Genomic DNA, 26335 nt, shown 5'->3' with positions numbered 1-26335 from the left:
TTACATTATCTCAGGACTTATTTGACATGCTGTTATCCTAGAACTGCATCTCATGTTCGAAAGAAATAAACCTAAAGGAAGGTTTACTGTGCTGAAATGATGCTTATTAAAAGGTGCCAAAAAGACTAACAGCCTGACAATATAAGCATTGACTTGGTAACATCAGATGGAGCAGTCAGAATAACAAGGCCATCTACTTTATATAACATACTTTAAAAACCAGAGACATACAGAAAAGTTGTAATTCGTGTTTGACTGCTTGGCCCTTCTTTCAGGAATTATTCAACTAAACAGTGTTAGCACATAGCAAATTACCACAGGACTATGTATACAAAAAGATAAAAAAGAACAAGAGAGGGAACAATGAGTGAACTTCGTAAGAATGAAAGATTATCACTGGCTAACTAAATTAACAAACTACTTACACAAGAATCTGAAAAGACTGAGAATTTCATTCCTGCTACAGAGTTTGGCTGAAGTGGAATTCAGGCAAAAACAACTGGCAGAAAACAAAACTCCATGGAATGGGGTTCTGTATGTGTACCATTACTGCCTTGCTTTGAACTTACATACATAAGATTCATTAAAATGAGTCCAGGAAACAAAACATACATCAATTAGTTTTTGTTTTCAGAAACAAGATTTCAGGATAATTATTATATCTTTAAGAGAGCTATATTTTGAGATGAAATTATTGCAATAAATTTTCCCCATACATTTGAACATTTGAAAATCCATCGTGACTGCCTTGACCCATAGTACAAAACATCTAGTGGCATCAGTGAAGGATATAAATACAGCAGCTTCTCTGGAATGGGAGGAAAAAACCTCAAGGGAAACTGCATTCAGCAAAATTGCACTTTTGCAGCTGTTTGGCACTTCTTTAATGATCTATTCTCCTTGTATCTCATTTCAACACTAAACTTTTTGTTCAGTTTCATTCAAGCATGGCATGCACAATTTAAATGTGCCAAAAAGCAGGTCAGTTTTGTTACAACTTTTTTTTTCCCCCAACAAAAGCTGACTCAGTGCCACACACGGGGCCTAACTCTATCCCCTTCGCTTCAATAACAATTACTTTACCCTGTAGGTCTCAGCAGATACCCCAAGGGAATGAAGCTCTAAATAAAAGGCTAGATTCTCTGCAAGAGGTAATGACATGACTTCCTACAAGAAAATTGAAAGAGAGCATTGAAATTGACAGCGACGCTAGAGAAAGTGCTTCTACTGGAAACCACAGTGGATGAGCATAACAACAATTGCCATGAAAATTATTCCAAAGTGTAAGACTTTCAGAAATTACCTCAATCTTTTAAAAACTCATAAATTAAGACAAATGTTCTTAGTTGGTATGACCAGGCAGAAAGCATCCTGAGAATTTTATAGCAGAGGAGCTAGCTACCTGCAGCCTTGACTATTTAGAAATAACTCCGGAATATGCAAGAAAATTGTCACTTCACAAAATTAAGGAAATACCAGTTTTTAAAGGCCAATAAGACCTGGTCTTTATATGCAAAGAACATTCTCACTGTCTATTGCACTAAGTCAAGCATAGTTGCATGCAAAATGTTAAGGAGAAAGAATTCTGGCCCCAAAGAATTTGTATACAAATGGGGAAAATGCTACCACTCTTCCCATCCTCTTAGAGTCTTGATTCAAAATGAATGTGTAAGTTTGTGAAGAAAGGTTAGAATTTTTCAAGGAAGTGACTTTAGTGAGAAAGAAATGGAAACGGAAAGAAGTTTCAGGCTGGTATCCTGTCTTCTTCTCAGTGTATATCAGCTTCTTTTGCAGTGTATATTCTAGACAGGATGAAAGAGAGAAGGGTAGTCACTGACACTACTATAAAGCCTACATTTTAAGTGAGCATGAAAACCTACCTAATGCAAGCATAATGCATTATCACTGATGAGAAGAGCCAAACAGCAACAGTTACTACAGAAAAGTCCGGATGCAGTCTTACTACAAAACACAATGGTATCCAATCACACAATCAGTGTTGAGGGAAAGAAGAGAGCAAAACTTCCCATCAAAATTCACGTGAAATGTCCAGTAAAGTACAAGTTGTCTGAAACTTGATGGTATTGTCTTTGGCCTATTGAAGTGACATCTTGGAACCAGGAAAAAACATACAAATATTGAAGTATAGAATTCTGTTTCCCAAAACCGAACATATGTTACTAAAATAAATTTTAAAAAGCATAGTCTCATTTTCTCATTCCTTAAAATGACATATTATTCCTCATATCTTACATATGGATATCTTTTATAAACAAAACCATTTTTATAAATAAATGTTACCTAAACACTAAGCCTTAATTGCCTAAAATCTATGGATTTACTATGGGTGAATGTGCAGAACATTTCAAGGAGGGGACAGAAGCAGATGTTAAGCTATCAGATTGTGAAGTAGAAAAATCTAAACCAACTTCACATGGAATGCAAATGTGAAGTAAATATGAGATCTGAAAAACTCTTCTGCTGTTTGAAATGCTGTCTACAAACTGTCCATCATAAGTAACTAATTCAACTATTTGCTAAGATAGTAGTTTACTGAAAATTAGAATATTATTTTTCATTGGTTTTAAATAGTACTCTCTTAACTAAGACCGATTTCAATTACTTTTAGAAAAGAAGTATGTTTGCGAAAAAAATACTGACTTAGTTTTAACTGCTGTAGAAAAAGCCTGTTGCTGACTCCAAGAGAAAAAAATCTGAGCTCATATAGACATTTCCTTAAATATTTTGGCTAGAGCTATGAAGTACTATAGATTATTCCCTTCTGGCCACAAGAAACAGCTTTAAAATTGCATATTAAAACATTTTCAAAGTGAATTAAATATTTTACATATGGATAGAAAGGGGAAATGCATTCACTTTTTATTTTCCACACAAAAAGCAGAGCATAGTATATGATCTAGTTGCCATTTACTAAGAGAGACCAAGGTCTCTTCCAGCAGGTTTAGTCAATATGACAACTGTGATTGTATGGCTCACACATTAATACTCACTACTGAGTCCTAATCCCTGTACCAGATTTTAGGTGAATGCCCAAGTGTAGAAAACTGTGCAAAGTTATGTGAAACACTTGCTTCATTTCTTCTGTTTTTCTTAAGAATGCTCATGGTAGCACTGCATTTTAATTCAACAAATGTATTTAATCCTACATTAAGCAATATTTTGTAGTTTTGCAAGGAAATTCTGAAGTATACCTGTTTGGTTGGATCACAAATTAAGTTTTTCACTTTGGCTTCCAATTAATTACACAAATTCAAGATGGCAGTACAGGAAAAAGCAGTAATCCATTTGCTTTTGAGACGTAATTTATGCTTTGAAAATGTTTTATTAGAAATTTCAGAAATTTTTTGTTCCAAAATATGAGGAGGAAATTTAAACACAGTATACCTAATACCAAATCTCACGATGAGCACAAACATTAGCAACTCTCTTTCCAAAGTAAATGTCTGACAGAAGGGGCATCATCACTGAGCTTGAAAATTTGCTATCCTTAAAGGTTAGTATTATATAAATAAAATATTTTTTCACAAAGTTTGCTTTTAACCACTATAATCTGAGGAAGATCAAATAAAATTATCCCTATCATCTCTGAATATTTAGTTCTAAAACAATGGGCTTAGAGCCGAAGAAAACTCTTGTTGGGAAAAAGTGATTGTGTTTGTCTGTCTTTTTGCCATTTGCCACATGAGAGATTAGCTCAGCTCAGAAAGGTATATATCCCAACCAACACAAGCTAAAATCGGTGGAAGGATGAATGAGACTCCCCTATACTGAAGTCTGGCCTCTGAGGTCAAGAATCTGAGTAAGAATGCTTTTCACTTAGAACAACAGCAACTTTGGTTGAAAGAGCTGGGTGATACATCTGGCCCAGGTAGCTGGACAAGCAAGCCACAAATTGAGATGTAATCTGAGCTCTGGGTGGGAGCCTGTGAACTGCCAAATTTCAGGATAACAAGGAGTATGAATATGGATGACAGCAGCCAGGTGAATGGATGGTGACAGACACATCAGGAGCTGGGAATTCCTACCTTTGGGATAACAAAGGAGATGAAGATTGGTGACACCATCTAGGCGGATGGAAACAGAGAGTGGGGACACAAGCTAATGACTCAGGAGGAAGAGCAAGACTTGCATGTGGGGAGACTGAGGCTGTAAAAGATCTGGGGTTCCTTTCCTGGGGGTCTTGCCCAGAGGGACCAGCTTGAGCTGTTTCTGTGTTACTGCACTGTGAATAAATGGCTTTGTGGCCTGAGACACGTGAGACACTGCTATGGGACACCTGGGACCTGTGAGGAAACTGGTCTGAGTGCATGTTAGGGTGGGCTGTGTGAGGAGTCAAGCAAGGCACCCATCAGCTCACTGGAGCCACCCACTGTGAAGGGCTTCACTCCCAACAGTGAAAGCCTCTGACGTTGGGAATTGTCTCTGCCAGAGTCTCATGAACGGCCAGACTGGGAAGTTTCCTTAGCAAAAGAGAAGAAGACACTAACTTTTCTGATGGTAGAGCTCTTATTTTGGAAGACATGACTTTCTGCTTTGTCTTCAGCAAATGCACCAAGTCCCTTTTCAGTAAGTGGGAACTTATGATAAGACTGCAGAATGTGATTTGGATTATTAGGTTGGGAGCCTGGCAAGTAAGGCCATTTCCCTGTTCTGGCCAAGAGTCAACAACTAGATCCAATTCCTTAGAAGCATAAGATATAAAGTGACTTTCTGAATTCTATTTATAAAACTGGATGCTTATAGCAACTATGTAAGGAGAAAACTAAGGAGGATAGGCAATGTTGAGGTAAGTCTGCCTAGAAAGTATAAAGTATCCTTCAGTAACAGAATCAGAAGTAAAACATCCCATATCATGGGGTGTTGTAATGAGATTGAGAAGGCCTTTTCTAATCTTTCTACTGAATTTGGTAATGACTGGCATCACAGTATGTACTTGAGTCGTGACCTTAATGGTGGATAAACAAAAGCAGATGGCTCTTATCCACGGATCCTAACTGAAAGGCCTAAATTAACTTAGGCCATCCTAACTTAAAAAGAGCCGAGAGAGTAGCATTTTTCGAACTACTTCTGATGTTAATTCACCATTATTTCTTTTATCCATTTTTCAGAGTAGGGCCACTACTTGCAGTAAGGTAATTTATGAGTAATTGTGCCTATGAATGTTGGTAACAGAGAAATCACTTCCATAGTTTACAAACTCCAGAAACTATAGATGATTTCCACTATTTTCAGAACATCTGCCAATTACAATGGTGAAGCCTGGGAAAACTTCTGGAGACATTTTAGCACTGCTTCTTATACTCTTATTTTTTTTGCCCTTTTCCCTGCCAAATCTGTTTCTAAGCAGGAACAATCAGCTTACTGCTATTCTATGTGCCCTCTAGGCATAAAAGATTTATTCAATCCCACAGTCCATATCTCAAAGGAGTAAAATTTGTGGCAAGTCTCATGTGGAATAAGACAGAAAAAATTGAGCATCTAGGACAGTGACCTTTTCCAAGGTCCAGTCAAACATCACATTTTGTCATGTAGGGGAATCTCTGCTCAAAACCCAGTCCTGTGGTCTTTGGAAGCCTGTGTAAAAACTTGAGAATATAAACTTCAACTTGTAACTTTTTGCTTGCACACTATTAACCAAAAAACAAAAATATCTGAGATTGGAAAACTGGATGGAGGGAAAGTCTAGCACTATACACTGTGTCAATGGCAGGTCTCTCCCTTTAGTATTTTTCAATTAAGATGAAGAGAAAGAGGGGGATCCACCAATGGGTGCTGGTAGTGGAAAAGAACAAACAATCTGCCACTTAACAGAGAGAAATTAGAACTAAAATAGTCCTCAGGCATTAAATGTACATCATCAATTTGTCCACACAGGTGGTAGGGATTATTCTTCTCTCCCAATCTTTAGTTTAGAACTGCTCTTTTACCAAAAAAATCCTGATGTTGAAGCAATCCAGAGGAATCTCAAGTTCTATCAAAGTTCCAGGAGGATAAACAAACTTTTGTCATTCCATGGATATTATCTTCTTAAAAGACATAGCAGATCCAATCCTTTACATATAAACTTGCCAACATGCAGGCTGTGTATCCTTATTATTCAGATTTACACAACAGTTACACATTCAGCTTATTTCCATTAATTAGAGCACTCTCCAGCTGTCTCCATTCTCTCCTCACCCCCTAATTTCTTACCACCTTTTGCATTTAACAGGGAGAATTCAAAGATGAGAGACAAGACCATAATGAAGGGAGAGTTCTAAAATCATATCATGAAATTGGGTACTGCAATGGACAAGTACTGAGTGCCCTATTTAAAACACATTAGTCCTGGCCACCTATAACACAGATGTTATGAATCCAAGAATCTGTGCTTTTCACAGTCCAATAAGATGTTGGAGTTTGTGATCCTAGGATACTACCAACACATGTCACTAGACAAGCAATCAATTCAGTAAATGAAAAATCAAGACAGCAGCTTCAAAATAACTTGTTATGATTATTGCAAAATAATAATGTAAAAATAAAATTTGCAGGTAATAACATATGTGGATATATAAGCCAAAATTTATACAACCCTTTATACCAAAAAAAAACCCCAAAAAACCATTAACAACAAAACACCACCAAAATTCTCAACAAAACCCCCACCAAAATTAATTCGTGACCAATTGTTAGGATCTGGTAAAACAAAACAGTTTAACTTTCAATCCTTTCAAAACTTACTGTCTTCAAATTTTACCTCAGTTGTATTGCTATCCCAGTCTACTTCTCCAATACATGATAAATGTGGTAATAAGAGAACAGCCTGTTTTTTATGCCTCATTTTATATTCTGAAAGATTTACTGTATAATCCTTAAGTTGCATATTCACTACTATATTTTTGTCTAACTGCTGTCACTTACATTGTCATGCAGAAGGGCAAATCAGGGTCAGTTTATATAAGCAGCATCAATCTGAAAAATCTTCATCAGTCTTTATTTCAAGGCATTATGCAAAGAAAGCTTGACATTAAGAGAGCCTTAACTGACAGCAAATGAAATCAATCAGCAAATCACTAAGCCATAATAAACTCACTCAAGTTGTGGATAACCCTTCCTCTCCCAGGTCTTTAACTACAAGGTCCACAAAAATACAGTATCTGGGCAGCAATGTCTCCTGTGATTCCATTACAAAATTCTTGTACTAATATAGTATAATATTTAATAATTTCTTCTTCCTCTGTAAACAATTGATAAGAATAACAAGAAGACATGTTTTATAATAATGGACTACTAAACAGTTAAGCGAAAAAAAGACTAAACAAGTCTCAGCATTTCAGCAAGAAGGTTTTTTTAATGTTAGAATAGAAAATAGTCTGATTCTGTTTCTGTTACTTAAACATTTGTGTAATATAGTCTATTGTCTTATTAAGTTCTATTGTTTAGGCTCACTTGCTCAGCATTTTTTTAGTTTTTGAAATTAAAAGACCCAGTACAAAAAATGTGAGACTCCAGACAACTCCACTCATTCATGCATGGTCTTCACTTCATGAATTTAATTTGTAACCCACATGATTACCAACAATTAAATATCCATGCTTCTTAATGGACTTGTCTGCATTGCAATGGTACACAGTACACACTCTCTAAAAATGAGTCAAATTTACACTGTTGCTATCTGTGAAAACTACTCCTTTTCTGAAGATGTTGTGCACAGACAAACGCATGCAGTTCTGAAAGACAGGATTTCTGAAGTAAAAATATCTGCCTAACAAGGTGTTATGAGAACTATATTTGATATCATCTGTGATAAAATGATGCTTTATTTTTCAATTACAGTTATTAGGAGTCCGCTCTTATTGACTGAGGCAGCTTTGGATAGATATTGGGATCACCATGACTCTAGAGTAAGTTTTTTCATGAAAGGACATTGACTAGTACACAGGAAAGATGCCTCCTGCTAAAACATGCAGCAACCTGGTAGCCAGGTAAAAAAAAAAATTCAGGATTACAAGCAGAAGCAAAACTAAATAAATAAACTTAGTTAATTAAGATTGTATTTTACACAGTTCTTAAAGAGCTTTTTTGCATATTAGCACAGGTAATTCCTAAGACATCACCCACATGCAACAGATATAAATATATGAAAAAGTCTAAGTTGACAAAGACAGATAGTGACATGATTGCTTGATAAGGCCAAAAAAGTAAAACTTCCACTGAGAAAGGTTACTGAAAGGCTAAATGATTATACACTAACTTTGGCAGTCAAGATAATAATGAAAATCATCATCTTAGCTGCAAAGTTTTTACAAAACTGATAGTGCTTACAAAAGGGGCTGGACAAGAGTTGGTAGTGTCACAGGCACGAAGAGAGTTTTCAGTAATTGATTAATTGGTGATTACAGACACTGACTTTGATATTTATGGTCCCTAAGGCCAAGACTTAGCAGGGCTGGAGTGCAAGGGTGTTCCAGCTAACTACAACACCCTCTGAGAAGGCTCTTCATATAATCTGTCCTAATTTAGTAGGATGAAGAAAGGCAACTGAAGAAATAAAGAAGTATTAGGGTGACTGAAAAAGTGAGGGAAAGAGGCTAACGATAAGCAGCAGAGAAAAAAGGGAAGGAGAGAGGGCCTGTATGGGAGAGCAAAAAAAAGACTGCTAACAGAAATGCTGTGAAGAGGAAAGGAAGTTGAGCAGTTAAGTGGTGGAATGGAGAAACAGTGTGAAATTCAAATTATAGAAGGCAAATTTCCAACATCACTGGCAGTTAGAAGAGATCTCATTTTTTAGCATATTAAACAATATTTTCCTAATATACATTATTCTTATGTTTTAAACTAATTATACAGAATTATGGTAAAATGTCTTCCAAATATTTAGTAGCATGACACAACATATCTGGAGACATGACCCCAAATACCAGCTGAACTCTTTCATGAAGATTAAATTAGAGTTCTCCACTTTATATCTCTTCAGCCTGGTTATTCAGACTTTACTTGGATGTCAATCATTGCTAAAGTCCTACACCAACTTTATTTTCCTAGATTGATGATAGCAATAGGCGAGGTTTGCAAGAAGTGTTGCCCCACTCTAATGCTTTTGAAACATTTACTTATTTATTATCAACTCAAAATGAAAGTGTAAAGTAGCAATAGCATAATAAAGAATCACTTTTCTCTTTAAACAGTGTACTTTAGACAGCCTTGTGGTCAGTCCAGAAGCACCACATTTTGACACTAGGTATGAGAGTAGTCCTTTTGGCAAGCAGAAGAAAAAATTAGTCCTTTTGGAGATGGGAGAGCAGCCCAGCTGATAACAGCTGTTAAACTCCTGGACAATGAAGACCCAGTTTTACTTGACAAGAAACAGCAACGTGATACCAGAGGAGGCAGCATTCTGGCCTCTATAATTCAATTGATAGTTCCTTCTCTGGTAAAACAGTGTAAAATTAAAAGTAATAAATGTAAGTAAAAATAAAACACTACAAGAGTGTGCATGATGTATCTTTAAGACTCTAGAAACCATTTCTTCTTTCTGAAGTATTAAGATAATTTTCTTTTTAACAACTATGTTAATAAAAGAAAAAAAATTTTAAAACAAAAGTACAAGATTTAAAATACTAGTAATATTGTTTTTAAGCAGCTGCTCTACGATTAATTCAGCTCATTAAATCCTCTTACCAGAACTGATTTATGTTTGAAAGACAAGCCCTATGCACAGGATAAGATCTGATGACAGAATTATAATGTTATCTTTGAAATCACTTGCTTCCTCAATTTGGTAAGAACTTTTTTATTGACAAGTGAACACACAAATGAGAAAGTGTTTATTATTTGGAGGAAAATTATCAGCAGAATTATGCATATCTTTCACCATCTAATCTATCAAGCATAAATCTAAAATTAATAAACAAGTGAAAATAAATACAAATTAGGAAGCTCCTAAAACTACATTTATGTTTGTTCAATTAATTAGAAAAAGTGGACCTACAGCACAATTATATAATGCATGACTAAATCATGCATGAATGCATAAATGGGAAAAACCTACTTCTTCGTAAATTTATAGTGATTAATGCTAACACTGAATATATGTCAGTACTTGACTGTATTACTTCTAAAACTATAAGCCTTCATTTTATTACTGCTCTTTTTATTTTAAATGCCCTCAAAACACCTAAGAATGGCAAAGGAGTACATATAAATCCCATGTTGACTTCCTAAACCTGCATGAATGGATGGATACATGCTGAAAATAGAGGGAGCAAGATGGGGCAGGTGGAAGGGAGAGGCAGAGGGACAGGAGGGACAGAAAGACTGATTCAGAGCAAGCAAGACAGAGTGAGAAAGAGGCACAGGAAGCAGAAGAGAGAGAGAGGCCCAGGCAGTGTAGCACATAGAGACTGACTGAAGGAAAGCTCCAGAATCCGCAGTGCAGAGAGAGCAGGCATGCAGGGAGAGGGAAAGCAAGAGTGGGTGCATGTGGTCAGTGTGCACACAGCAGCAAGTGCATAGCCAGGAGCGCATGCGTGCAGTGGGGAGTATGCAGAGAGGGCACATGGACATGCAGCAGAGAGCGGGTGGCAGAGACAGACGAAAGCAGAGGCAAGACAAAGTGAAAACTTAACCATCTCAAACCCACCTAGAGAAGAGAATCACAGAATTGTTATTGCTGGAAAAGGCCTCCAATATCATCAACCCTTGACTGAACACCACCACACCAACAAACCATAGCACCAAGACCCACATCCAGCTGTTCCGTGAATGCCTGCAAAGATGGTGATTCTACCATATTCCTGGTAAGTCCATTCCAATGCCTTAGCACCTTTCTGATGTTCAACATGAAACTCCAGAGGCACAGTTGGAGCCTGTATCTTCTTGTCCTGTTGCTAGTTGCCTGGCAGAAGAGACTGACTACAACCTGACTATAACCTCCTTTCAGGTAGCTGTGGAGAGCAATGAGTTGCTGGAGGTTAGGACTTTTTGGATTTTTTATTTCTCTCATGAAATTGTCTCCCATTTGTTGCCTAAGAGATGTTAATGAGAATAGTTAAGAGACAAAGGATGTGGCTGGGAGGAAGAGGAAGGGCGCAGTTTGCTGCTGTCTCTTGGCTGAGGGGGTCTCTCTTGGGAAGTGCAGAGAGACCACGAGAGTTTGGCTGGGGGTGAGGGGCTGAGCCCGTGCCTCGCTCCCACAATTTCTGTGCCGGGCTGTTAGGCCAGAGGATTCGCTGCCTCTGCAGACCTTTTGTCTTTCACTACATCTCCTTTTCATGGGTGAGTGTTCACTTACAAGAGCAACTGTTGAACTGGGAGCTTTCTAACATCCGACCTCACTGGGAAGGGGACCCAATCCTTTCCTGGAGGGAGACTTTCTTGGAGGCTTGTAGCAGCTGCCTGCAGCAACTTGCCTGCCCCTCACCATCCCTGCTGTTTTCTGATGCTGCCCAGCTCTGCTGTTTTCTGCCGCTGCTTTGGGTTTTTTAACTGCACCTTAACCTGATACTCCATGCTCGCCAGGGCTTCTGCAGCTCCTGCCACGGCTCTGGAGTCTTTGTTTTGGAGTCTTTGGTGGCCACCCTAGGTGTGGCCAGTGGCTGCCTCTGCTGTTCCAGCTGGCTGCTCCGAGGGTCCTGCTGCAGTCCATTTTGCCATCCAGAGGGGCACTGGGCTCGGCTGCCACTGGGGTTGGTAAAGGAAGCCCCGTTCCGCCGGCCTGCCGCCATTGCCCGCATGAGGGGAGCGGCCGGGCTCGCGCACAGCGCCCCCTGCAGCCGCGGGGAGTCCCCGCCCTGCCCGCCGGGAGCCAGCAGCGCCCCTGCTGGCTGCAAGCGGAACTGCACCGGCGGGGAAGGCGCCCGCGGCCTAGAGAGGGCCGGGAGCGGGTGTGGGCTCTGCTCGCTGTCAGCGCCGAGCTGCTGCTGCTGGTTTGTCTTGTTATACACACACATATACAGTAATAAAGAACTGTTATTCCTTTTCCTATATCTTCGCCTGAAAGCCCCGTTTTGAAATTACAATTTCAAAGTTGTAATAATTTGGAGGGAACTGGGTTAGATTTTCCATTCAAAGGGAGTTTCCCACTTTCCTTGACAGACACCTGTCCTTTAAATCAGGACAGGAATCCTCTGAGCCTCCTTTTTCCCAAGCTACACAACACCAGCTCCTTCAGCTACTCCTCATAGGAGTTGTGCTCCAGACCCTTCTCCAGCTCTGTTGCCCTTCTCTGGACATACTCCAGCCTCTCAATGTTTGTTCTGTAGTGAGTGAGGGAGGGGCCCAGAACTGGACACAGCACTTGAGATGTGGCCTCACCAATGCTGAGTACAGGGGGTCAATCCCTGCCCTGGCCCTGCTGGCCACACTATTGCTGATCCAGGCCAGATGCCATTGGCCTTCTTGGCCACCTGAGCACCGCTGGCTTGTATGAAGCCACTGTCAACCAGCACTCCCAGATCCTTTTCCCAGTTCTTCTCTGTGTTCAACTAGTACCTGAAGTCATGTCTTCAGATAGGTTGGATCATGCTGATAAATATTTAGAATTAATTTTAGCAGAAATCAACTATAATTCCTTTAAAACGCAACATTAACATATGTGTCTGAAGTACCTAAATTTGCTTCAAGAAGTTTCTCTCGTACCAGTTTCTACCCTTGTGTGTCTACCTCTCCAAACAGAAGAAACGTAAACTTAATTACTTATACATAGACATTTAAATCCCATTGGATTTATTTGGGGGATTTATGAATTGTCTTTAGGTAATAATGCTTGGCATTAGTATCAATTACATTTTCGATGTAAAAGTAGTTGAGACAATTCAGAATTATTTTTCTGAATGCCCACTTCTTCTGTGAGCCAAAAAAGAAGAGAGTTAAGATTATTAATTAACTTTAATCCCATTCTAAAGATGTAACCCAACTGAATTGTGTATTTCCTAAAGAGCTGATAACCTCTGCTGGTTAATTTAAATAGTCATCTGCCAACCATGACTACCAGAATTAGCAATACCATTTTAGTTGCCTGTTGAACCCTATATCCTGTATTCATAGGAGGCGTCACATATGGCTCTACTTTTTCTCTCCAGTAGGAACATCAGGGCATGGTCAGAACAGCACACCTTAAATGCTGCATTCACTGTGTTACAGGTGCTTGAAAACAACAGATAATTTTTGGCTTTGAAACTTCAATAACAAATAGCACAATTTTGTGACATAAATTTCTTCCCAGCAATTAAATATCAGGTGAGACTTTTTCAAAGCTATAGCAATCATATTTTAATCTTAGAGATATTACACCTTTTTCATTTTTTATCCAACTGAAGTGACGTTTTCAAACTACTATAGTAATTCTTCTGCAGTCCTCAAGAATTTAACAAATGCCTACAAATTAAGTCATGCTTTCACTACTTGCATGGGGCTTTAGAAGATGCTTAGTGCAAGGATATGCTTGTTGAATAACTTAACATTTCAACCTACTACATAACTTTGCAATTTAAGAGCCACTCCATGAAGTGCAGACTTTGGAGAAGATATACAGAATGGTGTCTCCAAATATTTTATTTCATTACCTTAAGGCTGAAACTAGAGGGTACAATTTTTTAAAAGATACATGCCACTTCCATACAATGAAGAAGCGATACATTCAGACCAATGGATATATAATTAATTATTGATCTCAATCACCTACTACAAACTGGATGCATGAATAATAAAAATACGACAATGTCATGTTCTGTCAGTATGCAACAGTTCCAATAGCCAGTGCTTCATTCCTATCACACTGTCAAATTTAAGATCTTAATTTTTCATGCAATTAAAAAAAATATACTATCAAATACCAATAAACTTAAACTTGGGAAAAAACTGATGTCTAACACTTGTAGATAATAAGGCCTTTAACTGACTCCTACTTACCACAGACTAACTATGGCAGTTCTAGAGAACATGGAGGCAAACAATTCCACTGGTTCTAAAGAGAAGTGTCCATAAAGTCATTTCTCACAGTTTACTTCATTCAAAATTACAGGATTGCTCTTAATGTAGTTTTGCATGGAATTAACATCAATTAGCTGATGCCCAGCTACAAAAGGAAAATTTCATAAGAAAATCTTTACAGTGTGCTTAGAAAGTTATCAAAAAGGCACTATGTAACTAGAGATATGGAGAGAAGAGGAAAAGAAGCAAAAGGGAAAAGGAGAAAGGGAAGGAGGAAAGGAACCTCACAGTGATACAAACTGAACAATTGGAGCCGTTTGTGTATGCACAGAGTAACCAAGTGTAACTGAAGCTGTCAGGTAAACAAAAAGTAGGTTTACATCACTGCACTACTCGTGCAGCACATGCATTACTATGGGTATAGCACAAGTACTCTGTTCAAATCAGAAATGCAGTTTTTATACTTCTGTCTCTATTCTTAGAAATAATGACAGAATACACTATCTTGGAAATGCTTCTGCAATCACTGGAAGGTCAAAAAAGTATGTAAGTTGGGATGAGACAAAAAAAAAGAAGCAGGTATCACCAAACAGGCACCTAAATTAGAAGAGTGGTATTTAAAAGCTGGTGATTTCTGTGACAGCTTCTTAAAGATGCACCTGTGGAGCTTTTTGTGCAGCTTTAAAAGTGATCATCAGTGTATGGGGAAGCATTTGCAACCTACCCTCCGCCAGAGACGTACAGCTATGCGTCCTAAGGTGCACAGGAATCTCATGCAGTTGCATATTATTACTTTATTATGGAAACATATTACACACATAACTTAAATATTTTTCGTATTGAAAGAAATGCATGCAAAAAGGCAACAGTGAAAAATTTCCAGTTTAGCCCTTCTTGAATGTTTTGTTTTGTGATGCTGTTCCTGAAATTATTTACTGCATTTAGAACTGAAAATCTACAAAAAATTTAAAAAGGTTACTACAGAAAAGTATACACATTATGCAACATTTTCATTTCCTAATATCTGTGCACTTTACTTGACTACCTTTACTCTCTCTGATTTAGATAGAAGAACACAACGAAAGAAATATGTACTCACTCTGCCTTTTGTTCTCTCACTGGGAAAATGAAATATTCTGCTTTTAACAATAATGCATTCTGCACAGCTATAAAGACTAAGGCATAGTTTGTAGAGAAGACATAACAAACTTAGAAACAATAAGGAGGCATTGCCCAGAATCCATTTTTACATCTGAAGATGTGTACATTTTTAGTTAATTTCTCTTTTTTTCCCCAGTTTCCTCCTAATAAAATTAGTATTTTGAAACACATAAATATTTAAACCTACATAAACAAAACATCTCCTGTACTAAAATATTCCAAAGAGAAGTTTCTTCTAAATTATGAGTGCTAAAGATCACTGTTAATTCTAACACTGAAATATGAAAAAATCTGATAATGACCAAGTAGCAGCATAAAACCTTGCCTCCCCTCCCTGGTTTTTAATTTCTACTTGTCTTGCTTAAATTAAGCAGAGAAAGGGGGGTGGGATATAGTGATATTAATTTTCAAATACAGAATTTGTGGTTTTCCATGGTCATATCCCTGTGAGTTACTTAACATTATATCAGCCAAATAAAAAGTTCACATCATCTCTGAAATACCATATCCAACAGTATATATGAAAATTACTTTTCTTTCAACTGTTGACTACATTAGTTTTGAAGCATTTTCTTCTCCACATATTCAGAGCAGTCTAGCTTCTTGTTCTCAGTTGCAAAAATGAAAACAAGAAACAGGATTATTTTAGACTCTAACCTGAAATGCTGCAGCCTCTGGCCTGCCCTTCAGCCCTTCCTCTGAAAAGGTCTCCAGGTGCAGTTTGGGTAGCTCCAGGGTGAAGTCATTCGTGGCTGCTGCAGTACACAGCAGCAAGGCCTGATCTCTGACCTAAAGGGAAAAAAACAGCATCAATGGTAATTCCCCTTCAGACACATTAACTGGGATGAACTGGGTCCCCTTGAGCCCACTGAGTGGACTTGCATTGATCGCTGGACCTGAAATCCATGAATAAATTTAGGACTAATTGATTTTTCGTTGCAAATAAATCTCTAATTCAGAGTGCTGGGAGAGAATGTTAAGAAGAAAAAGCATCTTCCCCTGGTCTGAAATGAGAAGAAAAGACACCAAGGGCTCTGTAGCCCAGGTGGCGTATACATTTCACAGATCTGTTGGCTGCAAAAACCTCGTAAGAAAAGAAACAGTAATTGTACTGTTATACTGTAATTGTACTTCTAACTTAAGCAAATATAAGCTGTAAAATTAAAAAGTTCATGTGATCACGTCAATGAGAAGCTGGCATGTGAGTTCTGTCTACTCTGGTATCAATCCTCCAGACTAAGGTTCATTTGGAAACAACTCAGTCAAAAGTCAAAATTAAATGAATAATCCACAAATAAAGCAAAACGAACTAACCTGCAGCTTTCCAATTAAAAAGGGGGGGAAGAGGTGGGGAGCGGGAGGAAGAAAGAGCCGCTGCTTTTTGCGGGCTGGGTGCGGGCGGCACTCGGGCCCTGCGCCGGCTCCATGCCTTCGGCGCGGCGCCCTGGCTCGGCACAAAGCGCAGGCCGCCCCTGGCCGCGCGCGCCGTTGGTGTCGCAGTGCCACCTGCCGGCCGCGCGCGGCAGCGCCGCCCGCGCTTTTGTCCTCGGGCCCGGCGCGGCGGGAACGCCGGAGCGCTCCGGGCAAGGGAGCGCCGCGCTGCCCTGCCCATCGCGACATGTCCGTGCGTCCGTCTGCCCCCGCGGACCCGCCGCCGCGCGCATTGAACGCGCGCCTTCCGCAGCCATACCACTTATGCTCGCACGCCGTATGATGCCACACACCCAATTTTCATTCTATTTAGTACAAAATTTACAATGTCCGCCTCCTGGAGATCCCAGTAGTCAGATTATAGTCTAATACAGACGGATAGACTCACATACAAATATATGTTAGTACAAACGAATAGATTAAATCCATTCATTTGGCATACACTGTGTCTGTTGAGTAGCAATAGTGAGTACTGCAAAAAAAAAATTACTGTTCTAATGACCTAATACACAGTCTAATACTAAAACACACACTAAATATATTCTAAAACATATACTGGATATATTCTAAATACATATAAATCAACAGATATACCATTTACTAAGTACTATTTTAACAAATGTCAGGGTTTTTTAGAGTCTGCTTTGCCCACAAGAATGCACTGAACATGAATTAAAACATAAATCTATTCATTTAAATTCCAGATTACTTTTCTGTAACCACTTACAAAATTAGATTCTTGTAAAATCTTGATTATGAGTGAACAGATTTCAAATAATAGCAGAGCCTTTGAAATCTGCTCTGATTGAAAGAAGCATGTGCAAATCTACTGATACAAAGAAGAAGAGATTTTATTTTATTCGTTCCTCTGTTCTGTGGGAATAGGGAGCCCTACATTTCCCAAGTTGACCTAAAGAATTCCTGTCAATACCTGTGGCTGCCAAACATATGCACTATGATGCAATTTTTATAACAGGAAAGGTCCTCTACACATTTTTTGCACACATAGTGCACTAGGTTCAGGATACACAGTCCTGTGGAACAAACATACTCTCTAGAGTGTTCTGTCAGCATGTGTAATTCTGGTCAGATGTTAACCTTGCTGAAGATAACAAAATACATTGCTTTAAATACACACAGATGCACACACACACACACACACCACACACACACACACCTGATTTACATTTTTATAGCTTATATACACAGCAACTTTTCAGTGTCTTTGCTGCCAGTATGCACACAGATAAAAGAAAACATTAATGTGGATTAAGGTACTAAGAATTTATCAACATCAAACCACCAGTGTTTTGCCTTCTACCCTTCTGAACCGTAGTCAATAGATCTAAATATTTTACTGCACCCTGGCCAATTCATTGTTTGATGTTTAAAAACTCAAACAGAATCAAAGAAAATTTATTAAATTTCAGCCCCCAAATGAGATACTATTAGCTTTGAAAGTCAAGTTTAACTGCGATATTGATGATTCTCTTTTTTCTGTGACAAAATTCACAAGGGAAATCCCTATGTCAAAGTACAAAAGCAGATTGCTAATACTAGGGGGAAAAAAACAATGTATAAGCAATGTAGGTATAATATATACACAATACAGACAGTAGAAGTCCTTTTAACCCTATTAGTTTCAAACTCTCTATTTCAGTATTGGGGTCTGACACTCACTGAACAATAAAATATAAACCCCATTTTTAAAATGGCTGCATTGTGGTGTACAAATGCCATTAATACCACTGCATCAGAAAAGTATGCTTCTTAAAGAGAAGGAAATATTTAAAAAATTTTATATGAGGATTCACAATTAAAAAACAAACCAAATACTTTTTTGTGTTTGTAAATACTTAGATTGCAGAGAATACATCTCATTATCAGTATGCATACCGAGAAACTGAAAATTAATACAAACTTTTTCTTTTGCAAAATCCTCATGAGGGTTCAGGAAAATTCTAAGAACAAAAGACTGGGTGTATGCTGTACAAATATACTATACTGTTTCACTAGAAGTGAAAACATTCCAAGCTGCCTACCTATTCAAGGACTGGAAAGTGATAATGGTCATGCCTGCATGGACTCATGTTGGAGAGACCAGATCTGTATGAAATCTTAGTAAAAAACTAATTTAATAACTTCTGTCTATTGGCATTTTGAGATCCAGAAAGAAACAACAGGAATTGGTAAATTGTATTTATTTCCTCATTTTCTAATGCAGTAAAAACAGTACTCACATATAAACTTACATTGCAGAACCATGAGGCAAAGATAAAATGGGTAATTTAATTTCTTTTTTAAAAGAGGGTATTTTTGGAAGCTCAACAGGCAAAAGAACCATCCTATGCAGCTAATTTAAAATGCAATTTTTAGAGCTTTTTTGTATTTAATGACATTTTTTTTTCTTACATATGAACTCTAAAGCAAGACCATTTTGTCCAAAATGTCTCCTGAGGCTAGAGAGCTTTATGTTAAAATCTAAAACAACTAATCAGCTAATCAGGCTTATTGCAATGATGAAAAATGTCTAAAACCAGTTTCATTTCCCTATATTCTAAAATTATATAAATTTCTATTTATCCATTGTTAGTGAAGGTTTTGGACATTTCTGATTTTCGTAAACATAATTTTATCTGAGATTGGGAAAAGTTTTAAGAGTGATTTTAAACAGAGTATAGTTAAGTATCGTGACAGCATGCTTCTAAATATGATCATTACATTTTTCAGTTTAGACATATATAAATACTATATATGAAAACAGGCAAAATCACAAATCCACCCTCTACTACAATACTCATAGCACTTTAAAATAGAGTGACTTATGACAGTGTTTAACTTTTTAATTAATTAGGAGAGCAACAAAGAAGACAACACTATAGCCACTCAATTTAAAATCAATAAAGTACTCATTAATTCAGATCAAAGCTGAAACTGAATAATAAACTGAAGTTACGTTATTGACTGAGCCAAGGTGTAGAATTTGATGGGCTAATTCTACATGTCCAAAAATGAACTTTAAAATTTTCTACTGCTCAAGATAATAGTAGTTTTGTCTGCAGTCCCCTCTGGTGCTTACATTGGTTTTTCTGTGCACATTTTGATGTGGTATATCCAGTTATGCCAATAGAGACATGATACTAAATGCTGGGAAGTTGTAAATGGTATTAGAATGTGCTCAGCCTTCCTAATGTTTTTTCCCAGTTGCTATCTGACTGGTACAACAAACCCAAGATTTTAGTTTTTATTTTGTTCCTAATTCAATGCTTTCTTATGGTGAAAATAAAATAAAATAATTTATGGATATAAACTTCACAATGTAAGCTATATATGAGAATATTTTATAAGTTCAAAGTTCACTAACTCTACATTATAAATACTTATTTTTACGCTAATTTTTCTTTTCTACTACTTTTTAAATAGCATATTATCTGCAATTTAAAGAGCAGAACAAGATCTACTGTGATTTGGTGATAAGTGAATGGAAAATAGTGATTTAATCTGTTTGTCTAAGATCACCATATTGCTGATACAACTGCAAATACAGAAATCATTCTAAGAGTACAAGCACAAGGGTTTCTACCACACTGCTATGTGTTCTGCATGTGACATATAACAGATAAAAATGAGTTTGGAACATTTTAAGTAGAACAAAGCAGTTTGAATGCAAATCTTAGTCTTAACCACAGTCTTGCAAGTCTGTGGCTGATTTAGTTGCATAGTGTCCATACCTCCAGGGCAGCACGTTGAGTGGGGGCCATATTACACAGGTTTTAAACATGCACACATACCGGACACAGTCCTTTGCCAAGGGAAGCATTTTAACAGAAATAAGTTACATAGTAACTGCTTTGAATGGGCAAGTCTTTGTTATAGTGTTATACAAATGATTATAGAACTAAGAAAAATAATATTTTATACATTGTTGGATAGAATTAAACCTTCATGAACACTTCTTATTTTTTTCACATTTAATATGAATTGCTAACGTTTTCTTACTCCATATTAAAAATACAAATTAATATACAGGAAGAAGTTCCCCCAACAATAATACTGAATAGTCTTGGTAACAGTAGTTCTTCAAGTAAGTTGCTGATACAGATTATTTTCCTCAGGATACATTCTAATACTTGGGGCTCTCTAGAAAACCTAAAAAAGTGATCAATCGAAGTGTGATCCATTTAATGGAATACAGACCCCAAATTATTTGCTGCAGGATTTGGCACAAGTAATATCCAAACAAGTACCTCCCACAGCACCCTGTCAGATCATAGAGTAAATCTGTTAATATTGGTTGCTGTTGATACCAGTCTGAGCCTGCTCTGAAAATAAGGAAATTACTACAAAAAGTGTATATTCATCTTATTGAATGAGGGCCTATATAATTTCAGATACAATATTTTCCATCAGGATGTTTCAGCAACCAAGGATCACTCCAGAAGTCAAAAGATTGCCTGTGACAAGTCTGTGACAAGACTGCGTATCTTAAACTGAAGGCACTTTAAATCAAGCACCTAAAAACTGGGAAATTATAGACACAATTAGAGAGACAATGAGGTGCGGGATGGTATTTGGAACCAAATTTGTCAATTGAACTGCAAAAACACTGCATCAAACCTTTATTTTTTTTTTCCCAGAGAGGGATAAAAACCAAACTACACCAAATCACAACATATTTTGCTCAGAAAAGAGTGTCTTATAGGACAGAAAGGGAAACAGTTTAATGGATACTTGTTACATCACAGTTAGGTTTGAGTCATCATTAAAAGCCATCAGATCATTGCACATGCATTCATCAAAACAAATATGTCCTCAAGTCCACTTCTGTTGATAGTGGAGGTTGAAACAGATTTTGATATACCTTAGTGTAAGTGGCCATGCATTATTGCAATTAGTTATACCCAATATTTACCTCAATACAATAACTACAGAACTACTGAAAATCTCTGTATTAGCATACTGATTCAGTGACTATGCTTTCTGATTACTGCTATACAAATTTGTATTTAATTACAAAACAAGCCATTTCACAGGTGCTTTCTAAGAGAGCATTAATTACTGAATAAGAGTGTTTGTGTAAAGGAGATATATCTCATAAAATTGATGTTTTGGGTGTGCTTTACTTTTTTTTTTTTTTTTAACTTTTTTTTTCCTCCCTTCAGGACTAGTCAAGATTATGGCAATTAATTTGCAGAGCAGACTACCATCCCAGACTTACCTATCAGATTAATTCAAGCTTTCTGATATTACTACATACACACACTGCATGGTCAGTTGAATAAGATATTAATTTGATCCACACTTGGTTTTTTGCAAATGTTGACCACAGCACCTAAGCTTCTCTATAGCTGCAAGATGTGCACTACAATACATCCCCTATGAAAAGGTTTCAGTGACCTTGGGCTGAAAATGAACCTAGTCAGGAGAAAATAACTGTTAATGTAGTCAATAATTCCACAGTTCTCAAAACAAGGATTTCTCTTTACTGAAGGCAAATTATATATAAGTATTCAGCCTTTAAAAAAACCCAAAACAAACAAACAAAAAACCAAAAAACCCCACCTCCACCAACAAAAAAAAAAACAAAACCAAACAAACAATCTACCCAAAATAAAATCAAAAAATCACCTTAAAACCAACAAAGAAAACCAAAATATAGAAACAAATATATCCTGAAATTAGTTACTTAGATACATCCAAACTGAAAACAGTTAAGCACATGGATATGACATTCGGTAATGTCTTATCTTTACTTTGTGAAGGATTTTAAATCCCTCTTGAGCTGGAGTACCATTTTTAGCTTGGCTAGGTCAGAATGACACTGAACAATATGAGTGATGACACACTAGACAGCTATATGGACAGGGTTGTCATCAGCAAGCCAGCTGTGCTAACACCTGTATGTCCTGCACAACTGATCTTTAGGAACACGGATCAAGAAAGTCAGATTGCTAGGAGGGGAAACAAAAGTCATTCATCAAACACTGAAATTAAGAAGCGCTCATTTGAGATGCAGGAGGAGAAAAAGTAATATTTTTATTGCACATTTTTCTTATTACAGAGAAATAACAGCTGGTTTTCTACTGCAAACTTCTTACAGAAATTATTTAGAATTTTAACAACCTAATTGGGTTTTCTTGGTGATTGTTTTGCACGTACACATACTCACTGTTTCAATAGGCTTGTGATAGGGCCAGTTGAGAACAACCCAGGACCATGTCCGGGCTGTTCTCCCCGAAAGGTTGTGGTGGTCTCTGTCCGCCCAGGGAACGCCAAATGTCTGGTTTATCTCGGCTGTTTGAGGGGCCTGGAAGGCCCGGGGTGGCCTTGGGGCAGCCCGCGTATCGAAGGACGAGAAGAGGCTTCAGTTCTTCTTTCTGGTTTTATGTTTATTAATTGTTTATCTAAAAGATGTTCTTTCAGCCGAACAAAGATCTGCTCAGCAGTCAGCCATGGGCACACTGTCTGCCCTCCCGGGCAGCCACGTATCTTTATACCCATTGTGACGTATACAATATTTATCATTTTTCCCCAATACCATCTATTCTTATAACTCGGTGTACTCTCAATAATAACCAATCCAAAGGTGCCACCATGGCCAAAGAAGATGGAGGAGAAGAGGAAGAAGAAGAAGGACAGGACACACCCCAATTCCTCCATCTTACTCCTCTAAACCCCCCTGTACATAAATCCTAAACCCTGTGTCTCACTCTCTAATTAACTAATCTTTTCACCCTTCACCCTGTGAAGCCCTCATCCTTGTCGTCTCCTGTGTAGGGTTAAAGTCCAGCTACCAGACACTTCTGGCAACATTCCAGGACTCCCGAGACCCCCAAGCTGGTCTCGGAGGCTCAGCATCTCAGAACTGAGATCTTGAGATCCGACAGTACCACAGTGATGGACAGACTTTGAGCACACATATAAAGCAGGCTTCACACTTAATATTCATGTGTCTAACACACAGATAAACCATCTTGGGAGTGTCGGTAGGTTAGGCAAAAAAGAATTAAGTTGAGATCTCTAAAAGGAGGGCTTTTAAATCATTATTGAGATAACTAAATAATATGATGTACTATAGATCCCAGTTTACTGAGAGAAACGTGGCTGATCAGTATACCTGAATGTGTCAGGTCATATCTACCGCAGTCTGACAGAGACAGCTAACTTAAGTCTCATAAGTGTTCTCTTCTTCCAGGACCTGATCAATTTGTGGTCTCGCTGCTGCAACTAACAATTATTGCCACTTATACTTGAGTGTTTTTTCCGATGTAGTCACTTGTATATGGACTTAAACCTATTGCAAATTAATTCCTTGCAGGCCATAAAACTGTCATCACAAGGAAATGCATTTGATTACTATGGACCACATCAGAAATAACAACCTACTGTTACAACCTTACTAATTCTCAAGTATTCAATGGCCTCACCCCATCTCCAACTGTATTATATAACTGTATTATATGTGCTGTATTATAAAAACCCAAACATTAAATTAGATAAACAAATATAGTTCTGTCTTTGTATTTTAAAAAAATATATTATGGGACGGATGATACAGTGTTCATATTTTTTTCAATGATAGAGTCATGGGACCCAAATCTCATAAGCAGTTTAGGGGCATTTCAAAGGAGACAACAGGGGTCGCAGCGAGGCAATGAAACACAACAGTGGATGGATTTCAAGGCATGACTGCTGACACATCTGCATGGATGTTGTTCTGCTAGCTAGCATATGAACCTTTCAATCAGCAGAAATGAAATGCACTACAGAAGTGGACAAAGAATAATTCTTCTCTCCAAGTGCCAGAAGGAAAGGAGCACACTGGATAGGTGCTTTGATTCCAAAGTGATCAAAGCACTGGTGTGCTGGTGTGTCCCAAGTGTCAGAATGCGTAGGTTGCTAACTGTGGTATTGGGAAAAACAGTGAGCATGTTGTATTTGATTAATCTGCTAAAACAGCCAAATCCTAAGCAGACAGGACAGACTACGATAGACTAAACTTGCCAAGATTTTGATAGTTAAGAGTACAAGGAAAAACAAAAAATTTTCTGTCACTTTGAAGACTGGCTCACTAGAATGACTTCTCATGGTGGTGTATAGCACAGGCTATATGTAGAGAACAGAGATTTAGGCAGGTTGAAAAGGAGGCAGCTATAGCAGTGTACCAGGTGCAGTCTCTGTGAGGACGGATGCGTGCAGGACAAAGTGGGTTCTAGACACCTCTGGCTCCTGACCCACCACAGGTCACAGCTACGCCCCACAGCTCTGCTGGCAGCCCCTCTGTGAAAATGAATTTAAGAATGAGAAAAACCCATCACACAGGAAGAGAAGGAGGGAACAAAAATACTGAATATCTAAGTCAAAAAGAAGTGAAGCAGAAACACTTCAGGCACTGGATTAGGTATTTCCTCATAGCACAGAGAGAGGGCTGTGTTGGGGCATATCCACACCATATTCCATGAAGGATCCCCTTCCAGAGGAGGTCGAGGAAATCCTTCAGAATAGTTCCCGAAGGAATTAATATCCATGGAGAGCCCATGCCGAAACAGATATTCTTGAAAGATGGCAGCCCACATGGAGAGCCCACAGTGATGCAGGGAAACAGCATGAGGAGGTTGGAGCTGCAGAGAGGAGTGGGTGTGGACTGACTGCAAACGCCTGTGCCTCACAACATGAGCAGAGCAGTCACAAGTGAAGCTGAGATTAAAAGGCAGGGTAATGCTAATTTTGAAATTGTTTCTACCTCTCCAAATCTACTTCAAAAAATAAATTAAAATAGTTTTCCCAGGTCAGCTGTTCTACCTGTGATGATAACTACTATGCAATGTCTCTATCTAGATCTCAATCCTGTTTTGTCTCCCTGCCCTCTAGAGGAGGACTGAGAGACCATCTGGGTGGGCATCTGGCTTGTTGGCCAAGGCTAATCCAAAAAAGCAATACAAACTGAAAAGCAATACAAGGGGAAGCTGAAGATTTCAGCAGAGATAGTGTAAAATTATTTCTTCCTCTGATGGGATTACAGGATCACAGAATATTCTGAGCTGGAAGGGACCCACAAAGATCATGAAGTCCACTTTTAAATCACTGGCCCATACAAGGATTGCACCCACAACAGTGGAATTATTACCATAACTAATAGATGATTAACTACACATTAAAGAATCTAGTAATGGAAATGAAGAGATTTAATATCTCTTACCTGTTTATACAACCAGAATATTAAGAAATCAAGAGGAAATTAATAATGGAACACAGTTTATCAGCAAGCATAACAAGGATTTATTTTACAACAAAAAATAACCTCAACGTTTTGAGAGGAAAGTGTTTCAAGAAATAACTTATTTTTCATACATAAAAAAAGGACTGCCCATGGGTTTTAAAATAAGACATGTTCTTAATAAGACACGTTCTTATTTTTCGTTTTATTAGAAGACATTTTAAGAAAACTTTCTATGTTTGAACTTCAAGTAGATGGAATTTCCTTTCATCACTCTTTCAGTAAAATTTTATTTATTTCTGTTATCATTTTGCTATTACCTTCTGGTCATCTTCAGTATTTGAGAATAAAACTGAACCAAACCATAATCCTCTTGAGGTCTCTGTTTGTCCTTGGCATATTATGTTTTGATTTTTTTTGTTAAAACATTCACTTTGCATTTAGGTATTTGTCCATAATATTTAGATGGTATAAGATGAAGAAAGATCTCTTATATTATCAGGAACTTTTGTGGAAATAATTCAGCTCCAGGCATAGGATAAAGATAGCTATGTGACAAGACTCAGGGTAAGACAAAAAATAACCTTCTAA

The 26335-nt window shown here is 37.8% G+C and overlaps 1 protein-coding gene across 6 annotated transcripts in view; it reads right to left on the bottom strand.

Moving 5' to 3' along the window:
* Nucleotides 1-26335, bottom strand: part of CCDC171 (coiled-coil domain containing 171) — a 266135-nt gene that overhangs the window by 132833 nt on the left and 106967 nt on the right. For all 6 annotated transcript variants that reach the window (XR_012578224.1, XR_012578227.1, XR_012578226.1 and 3 more), the window contains one exon: nt 15754-15885. Coding sequence is in view for 2 of the 6 variants with exons in the window: in XM_026794231.2 (XP_026650032.2) it covers nt 15754-15885 (132 nt within the window). In the remaining 4 variants the exon portion in view is untranslated. The remainder of the gene's footprint in view (nt 1-15753; nt 15886-26335) is intronic.

This window comes from Zonotrichia albicollis, chromosome Z (genome assembly GCF_047830755.1).
Source record: "Zonotrichia albicollis isolate bZonAlb1 chromosome Z, bZonAlb1.hap1, whole genome shotgun sequence".
Classification (NCBI taxonomy): domain Eukaryota; kingdom Metazoa; phylum Chordata; class Aves; order Passeriformes; family Passerellidae; genus Zonotrichia; species Zonotrichia albicollis.
This window is presented reverse-complemented; position numbering and strand designations above follow the sequence as displayed.